The sequence below is a fragment of the Ciconia boyciana genome, chromosome 1 (assembly GCF_034638445.1).
Source record: "Ciconia boyciana chromosome 1, ASM3463844v1, whole genome shotgun sequence".
Lineage (NCBI taxonomy): Eukaryota > Metazoa > Chordata > Aves > Ciconiiformes > Ciconiidae > Ciconia > Ciconia boyciana.
Window position 1 is genome coordinate 32,926,291 of NC_132934.1, and position 18,320 is coordinate 32,944,610.

Genomic DNA, 18,320 nt, shown 5'->3' on the forward strand with positions numbered 1-18,320 from the left:
TTTCTTGTAGGTACAACTTCAATCAACTGATCTTTTTCCTTGTACTCTTAGTCTGCCCTTCCTCACCCTCCAACTTAGTCAAACAGGCATGGTACTTCACTTAAAGTGTGAACATTTCTTGCTGATCTTTTCACAAACCCTTTCTTTTCTCTTTTCTCCTCCATGCTGTTCACATATCACTGGTCCACACTCAGCTTACGACTGAGAATGAAAGGTTTATTGGTTGCCACACCTGACATGCAGTCTGCACATCTTTTCTGCTCAGCCAGACATCTGAAACCAGATTCATAATAGATTGTAGCAGAATTGCCATTATAAAGCATACTCGGTAGGTGTGAGAAACAGACGTTCACTCAATATAATGAATAGTTTAATGCTGGCAGCATTAAAAATGCATGCCATGAAATGCCTAAGTGGTCTGTAACATCATTTGGGTCCTAAGGTGGAAAGAGTCAGCTGCATATGATATGGCTATTTGCTGCTAGAGGCCGTTGTTATTCTGTATTCATATTTAAGAACTGCACAGAAACTGCCATAAGGTTTGTGGCTCAGTCATTCCAGGCTCTGAGCAAATACATGATTCTTGCCTTTTCAGTCTGAAATTACTTCTTCTTTTGATCTAGCAATATGTAGATTTTTACATAGTGTTGTGCTTTAAAATATCAAATAAAGCAGACCATTTTTCAAAAGCTCTGCCTTTCTTTCTTGTTGCTCTTCTTTGCTTCTTTGAAAGGCTTTTCTTCTCATTACATGAATTAGTTTTTAAAAATGAAGTTGCCTGACCATATTTGTCACAGCATAACAGTGCCTTCTGAACCTGCTCCTGTCCCTAAGGGAAACAGTGATTTATTTTTTTCCCAAACTTGAACTGGGAAGGGAGCTTACTTTTTATCTGTAACCAGCTTTCTGCTAGTGCTGTAATCCAGTGTCTATGAATATGGAATTTAGGAACAATAAAAAAGATATCTGTGTAAGGATTGGTTTATATATGTATGATATTTTAATACTGACATAATTTACATTCTTTAGTTATATAGATAGATTCATCTTTCTCTCTTAGGTTTTATAAAACCTGCCTAATTTAGTTTAAAATGTTTTAAAACCAAAGGAAAGAATTTTAAGGGGATCAGTACAAAAGCCTAACTTGATTATGGACATTGATCTGTTGCATTGCCAGTTTATGTCCTAATCTGTGAAGATTTTTTAAATGTAGCATTACAAGACATGTAGCAGATTTTTTATGGGCAGTACAGTTACTATTGCAAAATGTTAGGATTTTTCCATCCTTAACCATTGCTTTTGGAAATTTTTAAGCTAAAAAGATTGAATGAAAAGTGAACCTGGTAGCAGTCGTGTACTACTTCGCTTTTCCCATGAGTTTGCTTACAAGTGTCCATACTGTCAGCTCAGTCTCAGTAGGGACCTGTGAGAATCAAACAGCTGTGTTGTCTAAAACTTTTATCTATACTGAGCATGCACCATCTTCTCACAGTGCCATTCTGTACCTGTGCCATTCTGTGCACATTTGCCGTTTTCACAGAAAAAAAACAGTTACGTCATGGATTTGCTGAGCAGAATTTTCCCTTAGTCTCCACCTTTGCTCCTAGTCTTGCTTTTACAGACCCCAAAGAGCAGTCTTGTACGCTTGGATGAGATAAAGGAGAAGGGAGTGCAGCCAGGGTGGGCAGAGCCTGCAACCTTTACAACAGCGTCAGCAAATGGAGAATAAAGATTTAAAAAAATAGTCTGTTGTTAAACCTGTTTGACATTTATTCACCTTTAAGTGCTTGACTTTACAAACTGAAATTATTTTTGATGTGGGGCTTTTTAAAAATTTTATTTTGGAGGAGAGAGAGTTAACATATACATGTACCTATGCATGAAAGGAAGGACAGAAATGTGTTCTGGAAACAATGTAATTCTCAGCTGTGATCTCTATTAGTTTTTCTTTGTCTGATGCAATAAAGATTCTTTCCAAATGTATAAAACAATTGTAGCTGATTAGGTTATAAGATAAGAAACACTTAATATTTGGGTAGTTGTTTTGCATCTGGACCTGTTTGATGAGAATTTGTTGGCGCCTCTGAAATAAGTTGGTCTCACTGCATTCCTAAAAGGCATCTCTTCAGTTCATACTTATCTTCAGATCTTACAGGAACATAGTTTAAATTACTTTTGTTCTCAGAGGGCAGGAATGAAGCAGGAGTCAGTGAAGGAAGGCTAGCACTTCTATTATCCGTACTGCTCTGGTTTTGTTGATGCATATAAAACTTGATTTTGCAGGGCTCATTATTTAGCCTTTGCATTTTGAATGTGGAAGGTGTGATGTAAATTCATCTTCAGTTTGTCTACTAATTAAAAGTGATTCATTCCAAACTCTGTTTTTCAGAGGAAGGAAACAAAGGTTATGGACCCGTTTTTGAGGAGCAACCCATTGATACCATCTACCCAGAAGAATCTTCAGATGGACAAGTTTCAATGAACTGCAGGGCTCGAGCAATTCCTTTTCCTACTTACAGGTAACCTTTCCTGTTTTGATTTTCAAGTCTTATGTATTTTACTTAGTGAGTGTTTCAGGCTGTGGTATTAAATGATTGACTGTCTTAACAGGTCAATACGAAGTCTTCAAGGCAGGAAAAAATGGGGAGATTTGCAATTTTTGAGTAAGAATCAACCTTGATTCAATCTGCCAAAATGTCTAGACAGTGTTGAAAATAGTACATTCCTATTGTGTTAAAAGTTTTCAGCTTTTGAAAGGAATACTGATCCAGATGCAAAACAAAACAAAACAAAAAGTGACCTTTAAAAAATTATTAAGAGGCTATATTTCTAGCTTAGGTTAAGGATGACTGAGGTTCAAGTCCTTGTTCTTCTTGATTCAGAACAGCTTTTTTATCCTGTTTTACTCTGAAAGAAGAAGGACTGGCTGTTCAACCTGGATATTCTACATTCTATGTTGCTTTTGTGTCCACCATATTGTGGAGAGACGGTCATGAATGTATCAGCTATGCTACTGAAGACATGAAAAACTTTCTTCTGGGAAAACTTTTCAACTAGTTTTAGTAGAGATTCACACATGTGACCTCTCTCTTGATAATTACGTTGTTATTAGCAGAGCAATTCTGTTTTGTTGTGGGAACTTGGGGCATCCGTATGAGTTTATTGGCTATTATCTACTCATTATGTCCAGGAAATGTACTTAAGAATGTTGTTATTAAGAGCATGACTAATTTACAACCTAGTCATGGGCAGAAAACTACTGTCATCATACTAAGGGCAGATGCAATTTCTTGCCAGCAAAAGAGATCCATTTCATTAAGTTATCCTATGATCCTATGATCTGCCCCCGATGCTCATTTATGCGTATTTCTAAACTCTGGCTTCTAAGACAGTAAAAGCAGTTGAGTCTGCTGGCCATTCTTCTAAATCTGTTACAATATTGTGCTTAACTATGGTATTCTTCCATCAAAACAGCTTAGCTAGTCTTCATTGCCTTATTTTTTTAAATATGCTTACAGGTTGCCTACATATATAGAACCACCTATGATTGAAGGATTTGAGGGGAAACTAGAATACCCCTTTTGAATATGATCCCTGGCTCTATTATCTTTACAAGTTTTTCTACATGGCATTTTGCTGTTGCACTTGTTTGCTCTCCCCATGCTTGGAAAGGACTGGAAGTGTGGAGAGATCAGATATACTTATATTCGGTACCCTTCTGATATACTTATACATCACTTCCAGTCTGTCCAGAGACTCCCTGACCCTGTCTGCAAGACTATGTAAACATGCCATCTATAGAGTGATTACAGGCTCTACATAAATTTTAGTGTTTTTCTTTATCTGTTATGGGCTCTGCAAAATCTGAACTAGTAAAGTCATTCTGGAAGAATTGCCTCGCACCTCCAGAGCTCTTCTATCTAGGAACAGATCTGACAATTATTGCTGATAGGTGGTAATTGTAATAGAGGATAAGGGCATTTTCCTTATTTCCTGACATCATTATTTTAGTCTACCTCAATATATCGTCTTCATTTCTTAGCCCTCCAACAGTTCATGAGCCAAAATTCCCCTGTTTCAGAGGTAGATAAGTCCTTTCTGCCGTTTTTGTTCTTTCTGGCCATTCACCTTCTTAGTCTTCCTTTAGAAGTTCTTTATTTTCACTGTTTGTTAAGCATTCATCCACTCTCCTGCATTTGATGGTCCTTCACCCTTGCTAAAGTTCAAATACTCATTTGAGTTTCTGGGAATCTATTTTTTCCCCAGTCATTGCTGGAGTCTTCAACACTGCTATGAAAGGCAACATACTTTCATGGGGACAAGATATGAGTCCTTTAGTCCCCAGCCCTGTCTGCAAATCATGGACCTCACATTACTGCGCTGTTTCTCCCAAAATGACCTTTTATGCAAATACACAGTGGTGATTACCAGTGACCTTTTTCTGTAGTCCTCCTACCATCTTTAGAGATTTCATAGGTCTATTCTGGTTCTAGCATTTCTAAGGTTTCTTCAAACACCCTGTCTTTCTGTAGGCTCCCTTCAGATATAACCTCTTGGGTTGTTCTTAACTCATCTGTAGATATCTTTACATGTATATTCCTGCAGTTTTACATCTCAGCTGGAAGAAACTCAGACCAGCCTTGGAAAAAGAGAAGAGAGAGATAACTACGCATTTTACTAATACACCTTCTCAAGCTGCTAGGTAGTTTATAGGAAAAAAATACAAAGATTTGTTCCCAGCTCTGAAGAGAGACAAATTCTTTTAAAATCAGTGCATCCAATTGGGTGTCATGAGGCATCTTATTCTGCATTTTCATGTATAAGAAACACTATGTATGTGAGATGTCCAGCTGAACCTGGTGAGAAGTGCCCATGTGAATGAAGTTATTCACAAACACAGTTTTTGTGGAATGCAGGATCTGCCATTTAAAAGGCAAGATTTGAGCAAGCAGATCACATGACTGCTTGATGTGCACTCACTTGAATATCTTTGTTAAGGTTAATTTTTTATACGGCAGAGTAACCCTGTTTTGCAAATGAATATAAGTAATACTGTACTCAGAGAAAAAAGAATGATGATATATCATAGAAATATGATTGTGTTTTGATTTTTAAATTAATAAATTCAGAAGAAAACAATTTTTAATGTGTTATTTTAATTCTTACTCCTCAGTTACACATATTGTGCAATGTTTTCCTAATCTCTTTCATTGCAGCATAAGCTGTCCTCATGGCAGTTATTCCTAGGTATTTCTGAACAAGGGATTTATTATTTGTAATACAGACATGTAGTATATCTCACAGGACTGAAGTGATACCTCTAAAATCCTGTAAAACCTAAATGCTATTTACTTCATCTTGAAAATCCTGCTATTTCATTATTTATTTTTAATTTATTTTTTGTTAATACCACTTCTATTATTGTTTCTTTCTATGACAGTTGTAATTTCATCTTCCAAATGAGTATTCTGTATATTTTGGTATATCTTCAATAAGGAAAGAATACATAGGGTATGCGCTCTCATTTTCAGACACTAATGCCTGTCTTTACCTTGTGACAAAACATGATTTACACTGAAAGAATTTTATGATCTTTAAATGTATTTAAGTTGCATCTTTCCTATTTGTGCTCAGGAAACGTGCAGTTCCTTTCAAAGAAGGTTATGGGCTCCCCCTTGTGGACACAGTAATACATAGAAATATAGATATAAATCATGAATATTGGTTCCCACTCCTTGTTCTGTAACTTTGTTGAAATCAGTAGAAGTCAGTAAGGGCCAGACCTGGTCCATCGAGTTCTTCTCGTAGTCCCTGAAGTGAAAGTTACAGTGACTGACTGAGCTGGCTGTAGGGTTTTACAGTAATTAGGTGGGAGTGTCCAGCAATTTTTTTAATGTAGTAAGTAGATCTTAAATCAGACATGCCACTGTTTTTGCACAGACTTCACTGGCACGTTAGGCTTTACGAAACTTTATCATCCCCTACAGCAAGTTTGCAAAAAGCTCTTAAAAATTTCATTATTCCATACTTTAAAGGTTCAGAGGGAGTATTTTCTTAGCCAATTTGGCCTTAGGTAACTATTTGAGGATATGTTTATAATCCCAGTGCTTGATGACTAGCTAGCTCACTCACGGCCAGCTCAAGCATCCTTTACTGGCCAGCAATCAGGTTTTAACCTATGTCACATCTCTGAAAAGGCTGAAGCAGACTGAGACTGTTATGTTTTAAAGACCTATGGAGTTCAAATCTGTGGCTCTTGTTGAAGAAAAACTTAAAACATATATAGAAGTATATTAATAACTTCCTGTATAGTTTATCACAACTTATGAGTTATTTTTCAAATCATATTTCTTACCAGGTTTGTTTTTTGGGGCCAAATCTTACATCTGGCTTTTCTTTTTTAATAGGTGGAAACTCAACAACTGGGATATTGATTTAACAAAGGATCGCTACAGTATGGTGGGAGGCAGACTTGTTATCAATAATCCAGAGAAATCAAGGGATGCTGGAAAATATGTCTGTGTAGTGTCGAATATCTTTGGAACTGTCAGAAGCAGTGAAGCCACTCTGAGTTTTGGATGTAAGCCGATGTTTACGTCAAAACGTAGAAACGTTATGGTTAGCTTGAAATGCCCAATGTTTTACACTGCAGTGTCTTCTGCTAACATGTGCTATAGCTCTATTACTCTGTAAAAACACGCTTAAGTGCCTTAGGCTGCAGAGACCAACACAAAATAAGTTTTGTAAGCATTTTATATTCTTAGCATTCAGCTGACATGACAACCTTCTCAGTGAATTATTATTAAATTATTAATTGAAGAGACTCATGGAGCCAGATCTTGAGATGATAATCTCCAGACTCTTTTTAAATCATGGTAGGACCTAAGGGGAAATAGTCACAGAAGAAGGATGCAAGGGGGGGCACATGGTGATGAGGTGCTGCTGCCGTGCAGACACGACTGGGATGCCTTTAGGAGGAAGGCATGGCACTCGCTAGTAAAGCATACTCCTTGACTCCTAGGCTATGATGAAGGGGACATTTCTGGGGGACATTTCTGTCAGCTTCTGACAATCATGAATTAGTCTTGTGAATGCATGCATATGCACAGACCTGCACTTTCGACAAATACGTGCATTGTAAAAGACTGATGTACTACATGAAGAGTAATGTAAAATTTTACCAACTGAAGACAGAGTTTGGTATTTTTATTTTAGTTTGCCTGGAGATGCTTTTTTCCTTGGATATATTTTTTCATCAGAAGACTGAAAAAGGAATCCACAAAAAAAGGAATCCACTCTTATCTGGTGACCATTCACAAAGCCCTGTGTGCCCTCTACTCCTGACATTAAGTGCTTAGTGCCCCTCTTGTCTTTCAGCAGCCTTCGTGAGCAGAATTCAATCCTTACTGTATAAGATCAGAGATGAAGTGAAAAGTTCTGTATTCTGCTAGTGATTATAATACTGTGGGACCACATATCTCAAGAAAACTTAAGGGGCTGCAAAGAGGTGATGGATTGCACAATAGTTGATCTAGTCTTAGTCTGGATTTTACCCGGTATATTTTCTATAATAGAGGGCCAGATTGTTATTTCCTTCTAGTGGAGATGACATCAAAATTCAGTTTACAGGATATTTATTTATACCTAAAGTAGGCATTAGTGGTGCCAGTCCTGAACAACCAGTAGGATAAAAGCTATGACAATAGCTGTAGCTACTTAAAATGAAACCAATACACAGATGAAAAAAGTAGAATCAAAACAGCCTGAGGCGTGTTTTGTGCCTACCAGCTCACAGATTGCATGAGCTGAACATTGATAGTTAGTGTACTGGGCAATTATACTGAACAGAACCCTAATATGTAATATTTAACTATTTAAATGAAAATAGGGTAAAGAGCAGGAATAGAAGTGAAAAGATAGCGGAAAACTGATAAATACTTGTTAAAAAATGGTACTGTCATTCTTCTTTACACTGTTGTGTTTGCTCCCCTCTCCTTTTTATGATCACCTATAAAAAACATTTCCTTCCACAATCACTGTTTCTAAAAAATTGAATATACAATTGCTAAAATTAATATAGAAAATGTCTGATCTTTAGCTTGTGCATAAACTGATTGAAAAATGGAAACAATCATTTAGAAGACTTCAAAAAAATCTTGACCAGCTATACATGAGCGAGACCTTTTATTTTTGTCTGTCAAATTTGTTGAAAATATGACACAAAAGCCACATTGTCTCATAAACTTCATGTCAATTAATCCATCTGAGAACACTGTCTTTAGTAGAACTCTTTAGTAGAACTTTTAGATCCAGTGTTTTAAAACCCATTAAAATCTTTTTTAGCTGTTACACACATACTTCTGAGGGAAGGAATTTTATCTTGCAGGAATATTTAGTGGCTTTTTGGTGTGTGCTCAGCAAAATCAGAAGGTGATATATTGTTCTATTTTCTGGGAAATAGTGTCAGAATAGTAAAACACAGCAATTTCATAGCAGAGAGGCTGCAAGAACGACAAGGAAGAGAAATTTCCATACGCAGTAGATATTAACTGTATGCTTATAGGAGTGCAGTGATTATGCTAATTCTTCCATTCTAGCTAAAAATGAATGTCTTCCAATTAAGAGTTCATGAAATCACACTTATTATAATTATTGAGTAATACCCAAGTAGTGCTTATGCAAAGAAGACATCAAGACCCAATCAAAGTACAGAGCATTTCGTAAGTGGGAAGAAGGTATACAACTGCATCTCAATAATTGTATGACTTCCCTGCACCTGGCATAGACTGTTCTATTTCAGTACTAACGTAATGTTTTACATATACAAATTGCTTGTCCTATCCCATGTCTTTAAATTTGTGGTGACTGTCCTAGAATTTCAAAGATTATTCAAGAACACTATAAACAAAATGTCTAGACTTAAAATGTAAACTGGAAATAGCTAAAATAACTTAAAAGCAATGATAGGTTTTCTTTTCACCAAATCCTACACTGCCCATATGCAAAGCAGTATCAAATTAACAACAGATTTGTTCCAATGATTGTAATATTTTTTTTTTTTTTGTATTTCTGTAACCGATTTTAAAGACTAATCTGTTCCAATGAAGGCAGAAATGAATAATACTGGCAAGTTTAAACGATCATCAAAAGGTCTGCAACAAGGGAAATAGATGTTTTCAGGAGAGATCAGTCAGTATTTTGAGGATAGAACATAGATGCATAGTAAGGTCCATGCTGACAAATGGAATAGGAATATGTTCAAACTACTGCAGATATTATATGAATAGAGGTATTCCAATCTATGTGAAGAGCATCATTGGCTTTGATTACAAAACCTGTCTGGTTAAATAGCTAATTCTTACTAAGTCAGTCTGGTATACTTGATTTCTTTTTTATCAAAGAATAATATTCCAAATTAATTGGGAGCTAGTTGTGGAGAACTGAATACATTCATTGCACTAAGGCACAGGCTAAAATTATATTAAATAATAATCAGAAGTCCTTAGAATGGCCCGTTACAATGCCTACCATGTACTATCTAATGAAAAGATCCAGTCAGTCGCTGGAAAGATCTGTATTATCTTCTGGTCTGCAATAAAGATGAGTATTTCAGAAACTGGGAGAGATTTCTTTCCCTAGACACTGACATAACTCTCCAGACATTTTTTTCCATGCATGACATTTTCTTCCTAGATTCTTGTAGTCATTTGGGTCTGACAGCTGTGGTTGGCCTTGGAGGAATCCTTTACCTGTACCATGTTTAGTAAATGTAGCAGTTGTTACAAAGTTAAGGAGTTAATTATTTTTAGATAATGCAGAGTGTCTACTGGATCTATCTGATTATACATTGCATTTTACAGTAGTGAATAGTTTCTGTTTTCTACTTCATTTCTTTTTGTATGTAGCTCTGTCCTGATTTTTTCTTTATTATTTCTGGCTGTCTGCTCTTGAACTTAAGTTTTAGGTAGATCTCAGAGCCAGCCTTGGGAATTTAGTAGAACTGGGTAGCTGTCTGCCATTGAAGAAAGCTGAAATAATCTGAATGCAGTTAGCGTAGGTGGTTTCTATGGTAGAATATTGCATTCAGAGGCTGTGCACTTGGCTATTACTGATGTACTGTTTACACCACAGTAGCATTTGGAGCAGAACTTCAGTCAGGATCTCTACAGTCTCACTGCGCTTGGTGACATGGAGAAGCTTCACAAGAGACCTTCCCTGCCTCAAGATGTTTATAGTTTAATTTCAGACTGGATACACAAAATGAGGGTGAAATGAATAAGCAATATGCAATTATTGACCTAGTTGAAGTTACTCATGCAACTGTTGTCTTATCACTGCAGATACCCTTACTGTTCTCCCACAGTCTGTGGCATGATATGTAGCTCCATGAAGGACTTGCTTCTTTATCCTTTTACAACAGTCCCTTTACCCTGCTGCATGGAAGTTGGTTTAAAGAGGGTCAGCTAAGATTTCTCCTGAGATCTGAGCCACTTCTGTCCCAAACCTCTGGCACAAAAGATGTGTCTGAGCTAACTGCTTACCAGTCCTTGGCTGCTGGAGTTGTCAGGGAGGACAGACAGGTCATTTTAGAGAAGCCGCTTTAAGTTACAGTAAAGAATTAAACTTGTGTTGTGGAGAAGCCCGTTGGAAAAATAAACTAAAATCCTTTTCCTTTCTCTTCCTGGGATTTCTTCTTCAAATGTAGCTCACCTGGCTACTCTTACAGATACAATCTGCACCACATGTATTTTTTTTTGCATTTGTGATTATGATGGCTAAAATATTGTTAAAAAATTCATTGCATTTGATAAAATGGCAAAACTGGCATTATGGGTCCACAGGTATCTATCTATCTGCCATATATTGTTGTATTTCTATATTAATCTCTACAGGGCTGAAAATAATAATAATAAAAAAATATTGTAGTGAAAAACCCAGTTTTCCTCCCCCCCCTTTTTTTAAACTAGATCTGGATCCCTTTCCACCTGAGGAACGCTATGAGGTTAAAGTGCGAGAAGGGGTTGGAGCAGTGCTTCTTTGTGAGCCCCCTTACCACTACCCAGGTAATTCAGCTCAAAGTGCTTCATTTACAACTGCTTAAGAGTAGAAGACAAATTAATATTTCTTTTTAAAAGTTTCCTTTAAGTTTACTTAAACAGAAACTTTTATGCAGCTTGAGTATCACCATTTAGGTTAGGTTTCCATTTTGAATATATGCTTGTAGTAGACCATATGTAAAGGATATTGTTGAATTTGCAAATAGGTTTTGACACTACAAATAAAATGACTCAGACTAATCTGGATAATAGAGGGGAGACTTAGCCTACCATTCAAAAGACCTGAGCACATGTCACTGTGTCATCCCAGACTTTCTGCTGGCCTTGGACAGGGCCCAGCTTCGTTCCACCTAATGAAGTCACCTCAACAGAAATTATTGTGGGCTCCTGTTAAAATCATGGAACAGCAGTAGGCACCCTCAGAAGGTTACAGATGGGGTGATTTATGCTCTGGAAGTGCCTTTTTCTCATCATTAGCTACTAAAGAGCTGTGCAGGGATTATGCCTGTAACCTCAAGCATCTGCAGTTCCATCATAAGGGGTCAATTTGTCTGTTAGCAACTCTTTTACCTTGTAAAATGGGATAACATTTTAGTTTTCATACTCTGTGTCTAAGTATTGCAATGAACTGAAGAACTGAGGCATATTTCTAGTTAAAATATTCTAAGGTTTTGTCTAAATTGCAAGACTGGTGAGGGCTTCCCAGCTTCTCAGTTGCATGAGGTCAAGACCCAGCTGCCCATCTCCTCCTACCCCACTCCAGTTCCTGTGGGAAGACTGTGCCCAAGGGGAGCCGTGCGCACTGTAGCCGGGTCCCCAGTAACCTGCACTCATGGCAGCAGTACCCCAATGTTCAGTGTAGACAGGTTATTAGCTGGCGACTGAGACATGTATATTCTCTCTCACATAGCTGCCTCTCCCAAAGAAAAGATCTGTAAGCTAGAAATCAGAGTGAAATAATTTATATGCAGACAGTATTCCATGGCTTAAGTAGCTGATAGTATTGTTTTTTAATATTGACTAGAAAATATTTTCCTCCAGATGATCTCAGTTATCGCTGGCTTCTAAATGAGTTCCCGGTATTCATTGCTTTGGACAAACGACGATTTGTGTCACAGACAAACGGCAACCTCTACATTGCAAATGTAGAAGCATCAGATAAGGGCAATTATTCGTGTTTTGTGTCCAGTCCTTCAATAACAAAGAGTGTATTCAGTAAATTTATTCCACTTATTCCACAGTCTGATCGTAAGTATTTATTGGAAATACTATGTACATGCAGTGTTCTAACTGTTTGTATTTTAATTTTGCTCATTCAGAACTACTTTCATCTCTGTGAGGAGAATCGTATGGCAAGTTATAATGGCTACTGCACAATGTTTTCCAGATACAGAGGTCCAAATCATTCCCATCCACAATGAAAACTCTGTGAAGGAAATCTCCCTGGATTCATTCATAAATTTCCTTTCATATCATCGAGAACAGAGTTCTCATCCCCAGAGTCTCCATCTCTTTTATGTGATAAGCCCCTGTACTCGTCCCAGAATCTTTAATTTATTTTCTGGTCTTGGCATTCGTTCAAAGGCGTATGACTGTAAAGCAGAAACTTCATGTGAAAGTTGATAAACAGATTCAGGAATTATTTTTTTTCCCAGGAAATCCCCCATGAAAATGGAAAATCCTTTTCCTCTGTTGAAATTTCCTATCCAACAGTGGCCTAAGGGATTTGTGTTTCATGGCCAATCCCCCAAGACACCTGTGTGGCTTTGTGTCACTAGATTATTCTCTGCCATTTCTTCATGAAAACTCCATGTTTTCCAAATGGTAACCAGGTTCCCTTTCGCCACTTCAGACTGTCAGTCACTAGAGTCTCATAAACTGATTATCAGGATTTCAGTGCCCCTTTTGTCTGTTAAATTTCCCATATTACAGTGAAGAAATGTCATTTAATTTGGGTAATTACCAATCAGTGATCTTTGTCCAAATTTTCCATGGCCAATACTCACACTGAGATCTTCATCTAGAGGAACAGCAAGAGGAGTCCTACAGGGATCACCAGTAGGTAGATTTGATTACATTTGCATACTTGTGCCCTCATTAAGCTGTAGATTTGTTGGCTCTAGCTCCTTCATACCCTTACTATGATAATACTGAGCTTAAATTCACAATAATTCAAAATATTCCATCCAGTAAAAGAATCTATGGAAAACAGAGACTCGGGCTTTTGTCTACCCACACGCACAGTACATCATCACACTTCAAATGCAAGTAAATGAGTTTATGTTAAAGCATTGTGCTGTAAAAATGTTAGGCGTTACCGTCCAGAGAAAGATAACTAGCTGCTGAGTAAAACAATTCTGCCTTACTATTAAAAGTTCAGTGCTAAATCAGACTTCATGGATGGCCAGGCAATTTATTCACTGTAAAGAAGAATTTTGTCTGGAATTTTAAGAACAGTTTTCTTGAACTGTGAAAGTTTTAATAGCTGTATTCGTTTCTACCTTGCCTTTTCTGAGAATCTCTTTTTTCATGTTAGGTGCAAAAGTATATCCTGCTGATATCAAGGTGAAGTTCAAGGACACGTATGCTCTCCTGGGGCAAAATGTGACGCTAGAGTGTTTTGCTCTTGGGAAGTAAGTATGTTTTAAAGTTATTGTAGAGCACTGTTTGCTTTCATATTCCAGGGAATGAAAATACATGTTTCATCATCAAACACTTTTTTGTAGTCTGTGATTTAACAGCCAGTTCTTGAACATGCTGATTTGTACTTTACTGTACCTTTTCAAGTCCGGTTCCTGAACTCAGATGGAGTAAGTACCTTGAACCCATGCCAGCCACTGCTGAGATAAGCATGTCTGGTGCAGTCCTTAAGATCTTCAATATTCAATATGAAGATGAAGGGCTTTATGAGTGTGAAGCTGAAAACTATAAAGGAAAAGATAAACATCAAGCAAGAGTTTATGTACAAGGTAGGTCGAACAATTTTGTTCTTCATGATCTGTGCTGCTTTTACTTATGTTGGAAGTATCTCTTTTCTCACACTTGATGTCAGTGCTGACTCATTGCATCATCCTGACACACTGCTGTTCAAGTTAATAGAGCAAAATGAAAACTCATGCACTGAATGCCAGGCATAACATTTCTGTATTAATTGAACAACTACACGATTTGTCTGGTTATGATAGCTGTATATACACCTTGACAGCAATGTCTGTTAGTATTAATATAATTATGCATAATGGGAATTAAATACATTTAGAGTACTTGAAGTAAAAAAACAGCCAGGAAGAAAAAGAGTCCATTAGATTTGTTATGCTTTCTTGTTTCCTCATTTCATTTGTCTTTTCTAACTGTCTTAGCTCTCTTAGTAGCTACAGTCAATTCTTTATTCCATCAGCCTCTGTCCCTTCCCCTCATGCATTTGGTTAAATGAGGGAACCAAAAAATTTTATCTTATTGCTCATAGTGGAATCATCCCAAGTAACCTGATTCCTTGACTGAGACTTATGCCACAAAACTGACATGAAAAGATCATACGTAACATCTGAATTATGTTCAGAAGATTTCTGTCTCTTTTCATTGACTGTACAGAGAATTTCCTGAGTTAAGATCCTCAGTTAAGTGCTTGAACTTCAGTGGAATAAATTCAAAATTGGTGTGGGAAGGTTGTTACTGGTTGTTATAAGTAAAGCTAATGAATAGATTCATTTGCTTAGTAAAAGCTGTGACATTTTCAATATTAATTTCTTAAATATCTTCTCTGGACCAAGAGAATATTTTTCTTGGAGACTCTTTCAGTTCATAGAAGATTTTCCACAATTTCATGTAATTTGACTATCATTTTTATGGTGTTACTGAATAATTTCCACAGGTCCATGTAAGCAGTAACATGTTATATCTTTGGGCATTCATGAAGCATTATGTCAATTCCATATTTTCATCTCATAAAAAATAGTTTGAAGTTATTTTGAGTCCATGTGGTAAGACAAAAACATCTTCATTCTTTCTTGTGCTGGTGCATTGCTGAGTTATCATTACTTTGTGTGGCCTCTGAAGTATCATGGAAAAAGCAGTGGAATTAATAGATTGTAATGCTAATTAAATATGTATCTATCTGCTATATATACAAGGCATCACGTTTTTTATTCTTCAGCCTCTCCTGAGTGGGTAGAACATATCAATGACACAGAGAAGGATATAGGCAGTGACCTATACTGGCCTTGTGTAGCTACAGGGAAGCCTATTCCAACAATTAGATGGTTGAAGAATGGTGCCTCGGTAAGTATATTGCCATAGTTAACGCCGGATTGATTGGTTAGCTGATGGAAATTATTTTTTGAAGCATGCATTATTAAAAGGTTAAAAGAAAATTAATTATAATGATACAAATATTTGCTGATTCCACTGGCATTAGGGATTAAAATCTATATTTTAAAGTTTTATCTCAATCTTCTCTTCAGTTTTGAAATGCATTTCTTCAGGCTATTTAATATTCAGCTCTGAGTTATGAACTTGCCTTTTTACCACATGTCTGGGAGGTGGATATCCCTTTTTCTCCAGGCCTTTATAAGTAAATGCTCTGTTCTTTTCCCTGGATAAAAAATGTCTATCAGCTTGTCTCTAAAAATAATCCTTTTTACCACATTAAAGAGGAGTGTGTCTAAAAATGTAAGGAAAAATGGAGTCAGTAGAGACAAGAGAAGAAAGAATAATTTTTAAATGATCAGTGGTGTTCCTATACCATGCACTTTTTAATATTTTTTCTAGCCACAGAATATTGCAAAATTCCATTATTTTAGGTGATGTGAAGTTTAAATGAGTACCATTTGATAATTTAAGTTTATTGCATTGGGTATTTTGTTTAAACAAAGTAGATTTTCCATTCAGGCATTTCAACAACGTATTTAATATCCATTGCTTATACTGTATGATGAGCCATTAAAGAACAAAGACAATAGAAGAGGGCACAATGTAACGCTGTATCTGTTGAGCTGTGGTGACACTGATCTTGGCAAGCAAACAAAAAAAGACAATGAGGCAGCGTTGTTTTGGCTGCGTATCTTAAGAAAAATGTGGGAGGTTGGAGGGAGAACAGGGATATCACCATCTGCCATACAGAGAGGGCTTAAACCAGAAAAAGCAGTGCTGTCTTCTAGCTTCTGTAGTTATTACAAAGAAGTAATCTAGCAAGTGAATTGCTTGACAGTCCCCACTGAACTTGGCTTTCACTGACAAAATCTGCATACTGGCTTGCAGAAAGTGGTGTGTAGTTCTCCAGTAGTACACCAGCAGATTATGCTGTGCATTAATATTACAAGATGATTTCCAAATGGAAAATAGAAAAAATATTTAAATTGCCTTGAGAATATAGCTTGTTACTGAATCAGATAATTTTTAATTAGGTATTCCAATTAGCACAAAACAAAGATTTCTTCTAGAAAAACTGATTCAAATGTTTTTCAGTAAAACAGTACAGGAAATCTGATTCCTTTAATCTATTCTTTTTTCAGATAAATAGTATTCTTTTAATCTTCCACTACTCCATGCACTCCAGTTGACTCATATACAAAGTTTAAAGCTTTTCAGTTTCATTTTCACAAGAAAGCAGAATATATTAACATGATCTTTCAAAAACTGATTCACATCTATTTGTAATTTACAAAATATCTCACCACACTTTGTGCATTTTTATACACAGCTTTTTAGAAATAGATCAAGTACTTCATTTTGATTTACCAAATTTTCTTTTTATATTAAAACAAAGTAATAGAAAATAGTTTATACTACTTCCCAGAAGAATCTTCTGAAAAACTGCCTCATTGGGACTTGCTTTGACCTTTTATTGTTGTAAAACAATGTACATACAATATAACACACTGAACACTGAGCATGGCAAAACAAAGCTTATGTGCATAAAATGAATTTAATTTCTTGTTTCTTATTTCTGAATAAGTCGTGTTTGCATTGGTGTGGTAAGAGTGGACTGAAGAATAGATGTGTATAGTGCCACTCAGCTATGAAATGTCCAGAAAAATATCAATCAACACTGGATCTTTAAAAAAAGAAGGTGAACACATTGTCACAAAGACTGAAATGTAACATGGATAAAATAAAATCTCATCATCAGTGCCTGAATGTTCTATGAGGGACTCTCTTCTGAACACTGTCACTAAAAAAAAAAAGAAGAAATGTGGATGGGTGTGAATTCTTCAGCATATGTAGTCTATATGAATATCTTGCTGTTTTATTGATTCTGTGTTTTAGTTCCGGAAAGGTGAACTAAGAATGCAAAGTCTGACCTTTGATGATGCCGGCATGTACCAATGTATAGCAGAAAACACGCATGGAATTATTTATGCAAATGCTGAACTGAAGATTGTGGGTCAGTGGGATTATTTGCTCTATTTACTATTTCAGGTTTGAGTAAGGTAGCAGTTGTATTTGCAAGCATTGTTCAGTAACAGATTCCTCTGAGGATAAAGCTAAGAACCCTCACTGAATCTAAGTGAAGTGGGGTTTATTTGAGCTCCCTAGCTGGGTTTTGGCAATGACTTGAGGAATCAAATTGCTAATTTATGGGGAATGTTTGCTGTATTATTTCTGATGTTTGTTTGCTGCTGTTACCCCTCAGAGGAACTGGTAGCGCAGAAATTATATGAAGCATGTAGAGTTGCTGACTACTCTCTCAAGCTTGCAAAACTGGTTGAGAAGTGTTTTCTTTTTTGCTCACCTATGCTCACTCCTCTGTGGGGCAAAATCTGCTTATTTAGAAACCATGTTGTCAGTCACCAGGCCTTTGAAGCTCTTCCTTCTCACTCTCCCCTTTGCTTTTGCCTTCTACAACCCATTCAGACCAGCTGCCATGTTTGTGTGCAATATAGCTGTCCCATCTGATGGCTGGATATAGATATTAATCCTTTGTGTTTTCCTAAGGAGCACCCTGTTGAAAGTTTGCCTTCCAGATCCAGGGTGCTCAGGCTTAGAACACTTTCTGACGTTTTTACTGATGTCATTAGAGCAGGTGTACTGGCTGTACCCTGCAGTAGTCACCCTGCGTTCTTTCCATCTCACACTGCCTTCAGACTTTCCCAAGATCTAAACTATTCTTGACTTCCCAACCCATTGCACAACAATACTTTGTCCTTCACTGTTCTTCCATTACTATGTACTCACCACCAGCCTGGATTACCCAGAAACGAGCACTTTTTGCATGCACATTTTCAAAATTCAGTGTTGGTCAGATGTGGATGTTTATCAGAGTTT

General features: G+C 36.8%; 1 protein-coding gene across 1 annotated transcript in view; it reads left to right on the top strand.

Moving 5' to 3' along the window:
• The window catches only part of CNTN1 (contactin 1), a 99,168-nt gene that overhangs the window by 14,183 nt on the left and 66,665 nt on the right, over positions 1–18,320 (top strand). Inside the window, exons 2-9 of the mRNA XM_072875070.1 lie at positions 2,390–2,519; positions 6,408–6,580; positions 10,968–11,063; positions 12,099–12,305; positions 13,594–13,690; positions 13,845–14,026; positions 15,211–15,335; positions 17,322–17,439. Coding sequence (XP_072731171.1) covers positions 2,390–2,519; positions 6,408–6,580; positions 10,968–11,063; positions 12,099–12,305; positions 13,594–13,690; positions 13,845–14,026; positions 15,211–15,335; positions 17,322–17,439 — 1,128 coding nt within the window. The remainder of the gene's footprint in view (positions 1–2,389; positions 2,520–6,407; positions 6,581–10,967; positions 11,064–12,098; positions 12,306–13,593; positions 13,691–13,844; positions 14,027–15,210; positions 15,336–17,321; positions 17,440–18,320) is intronic.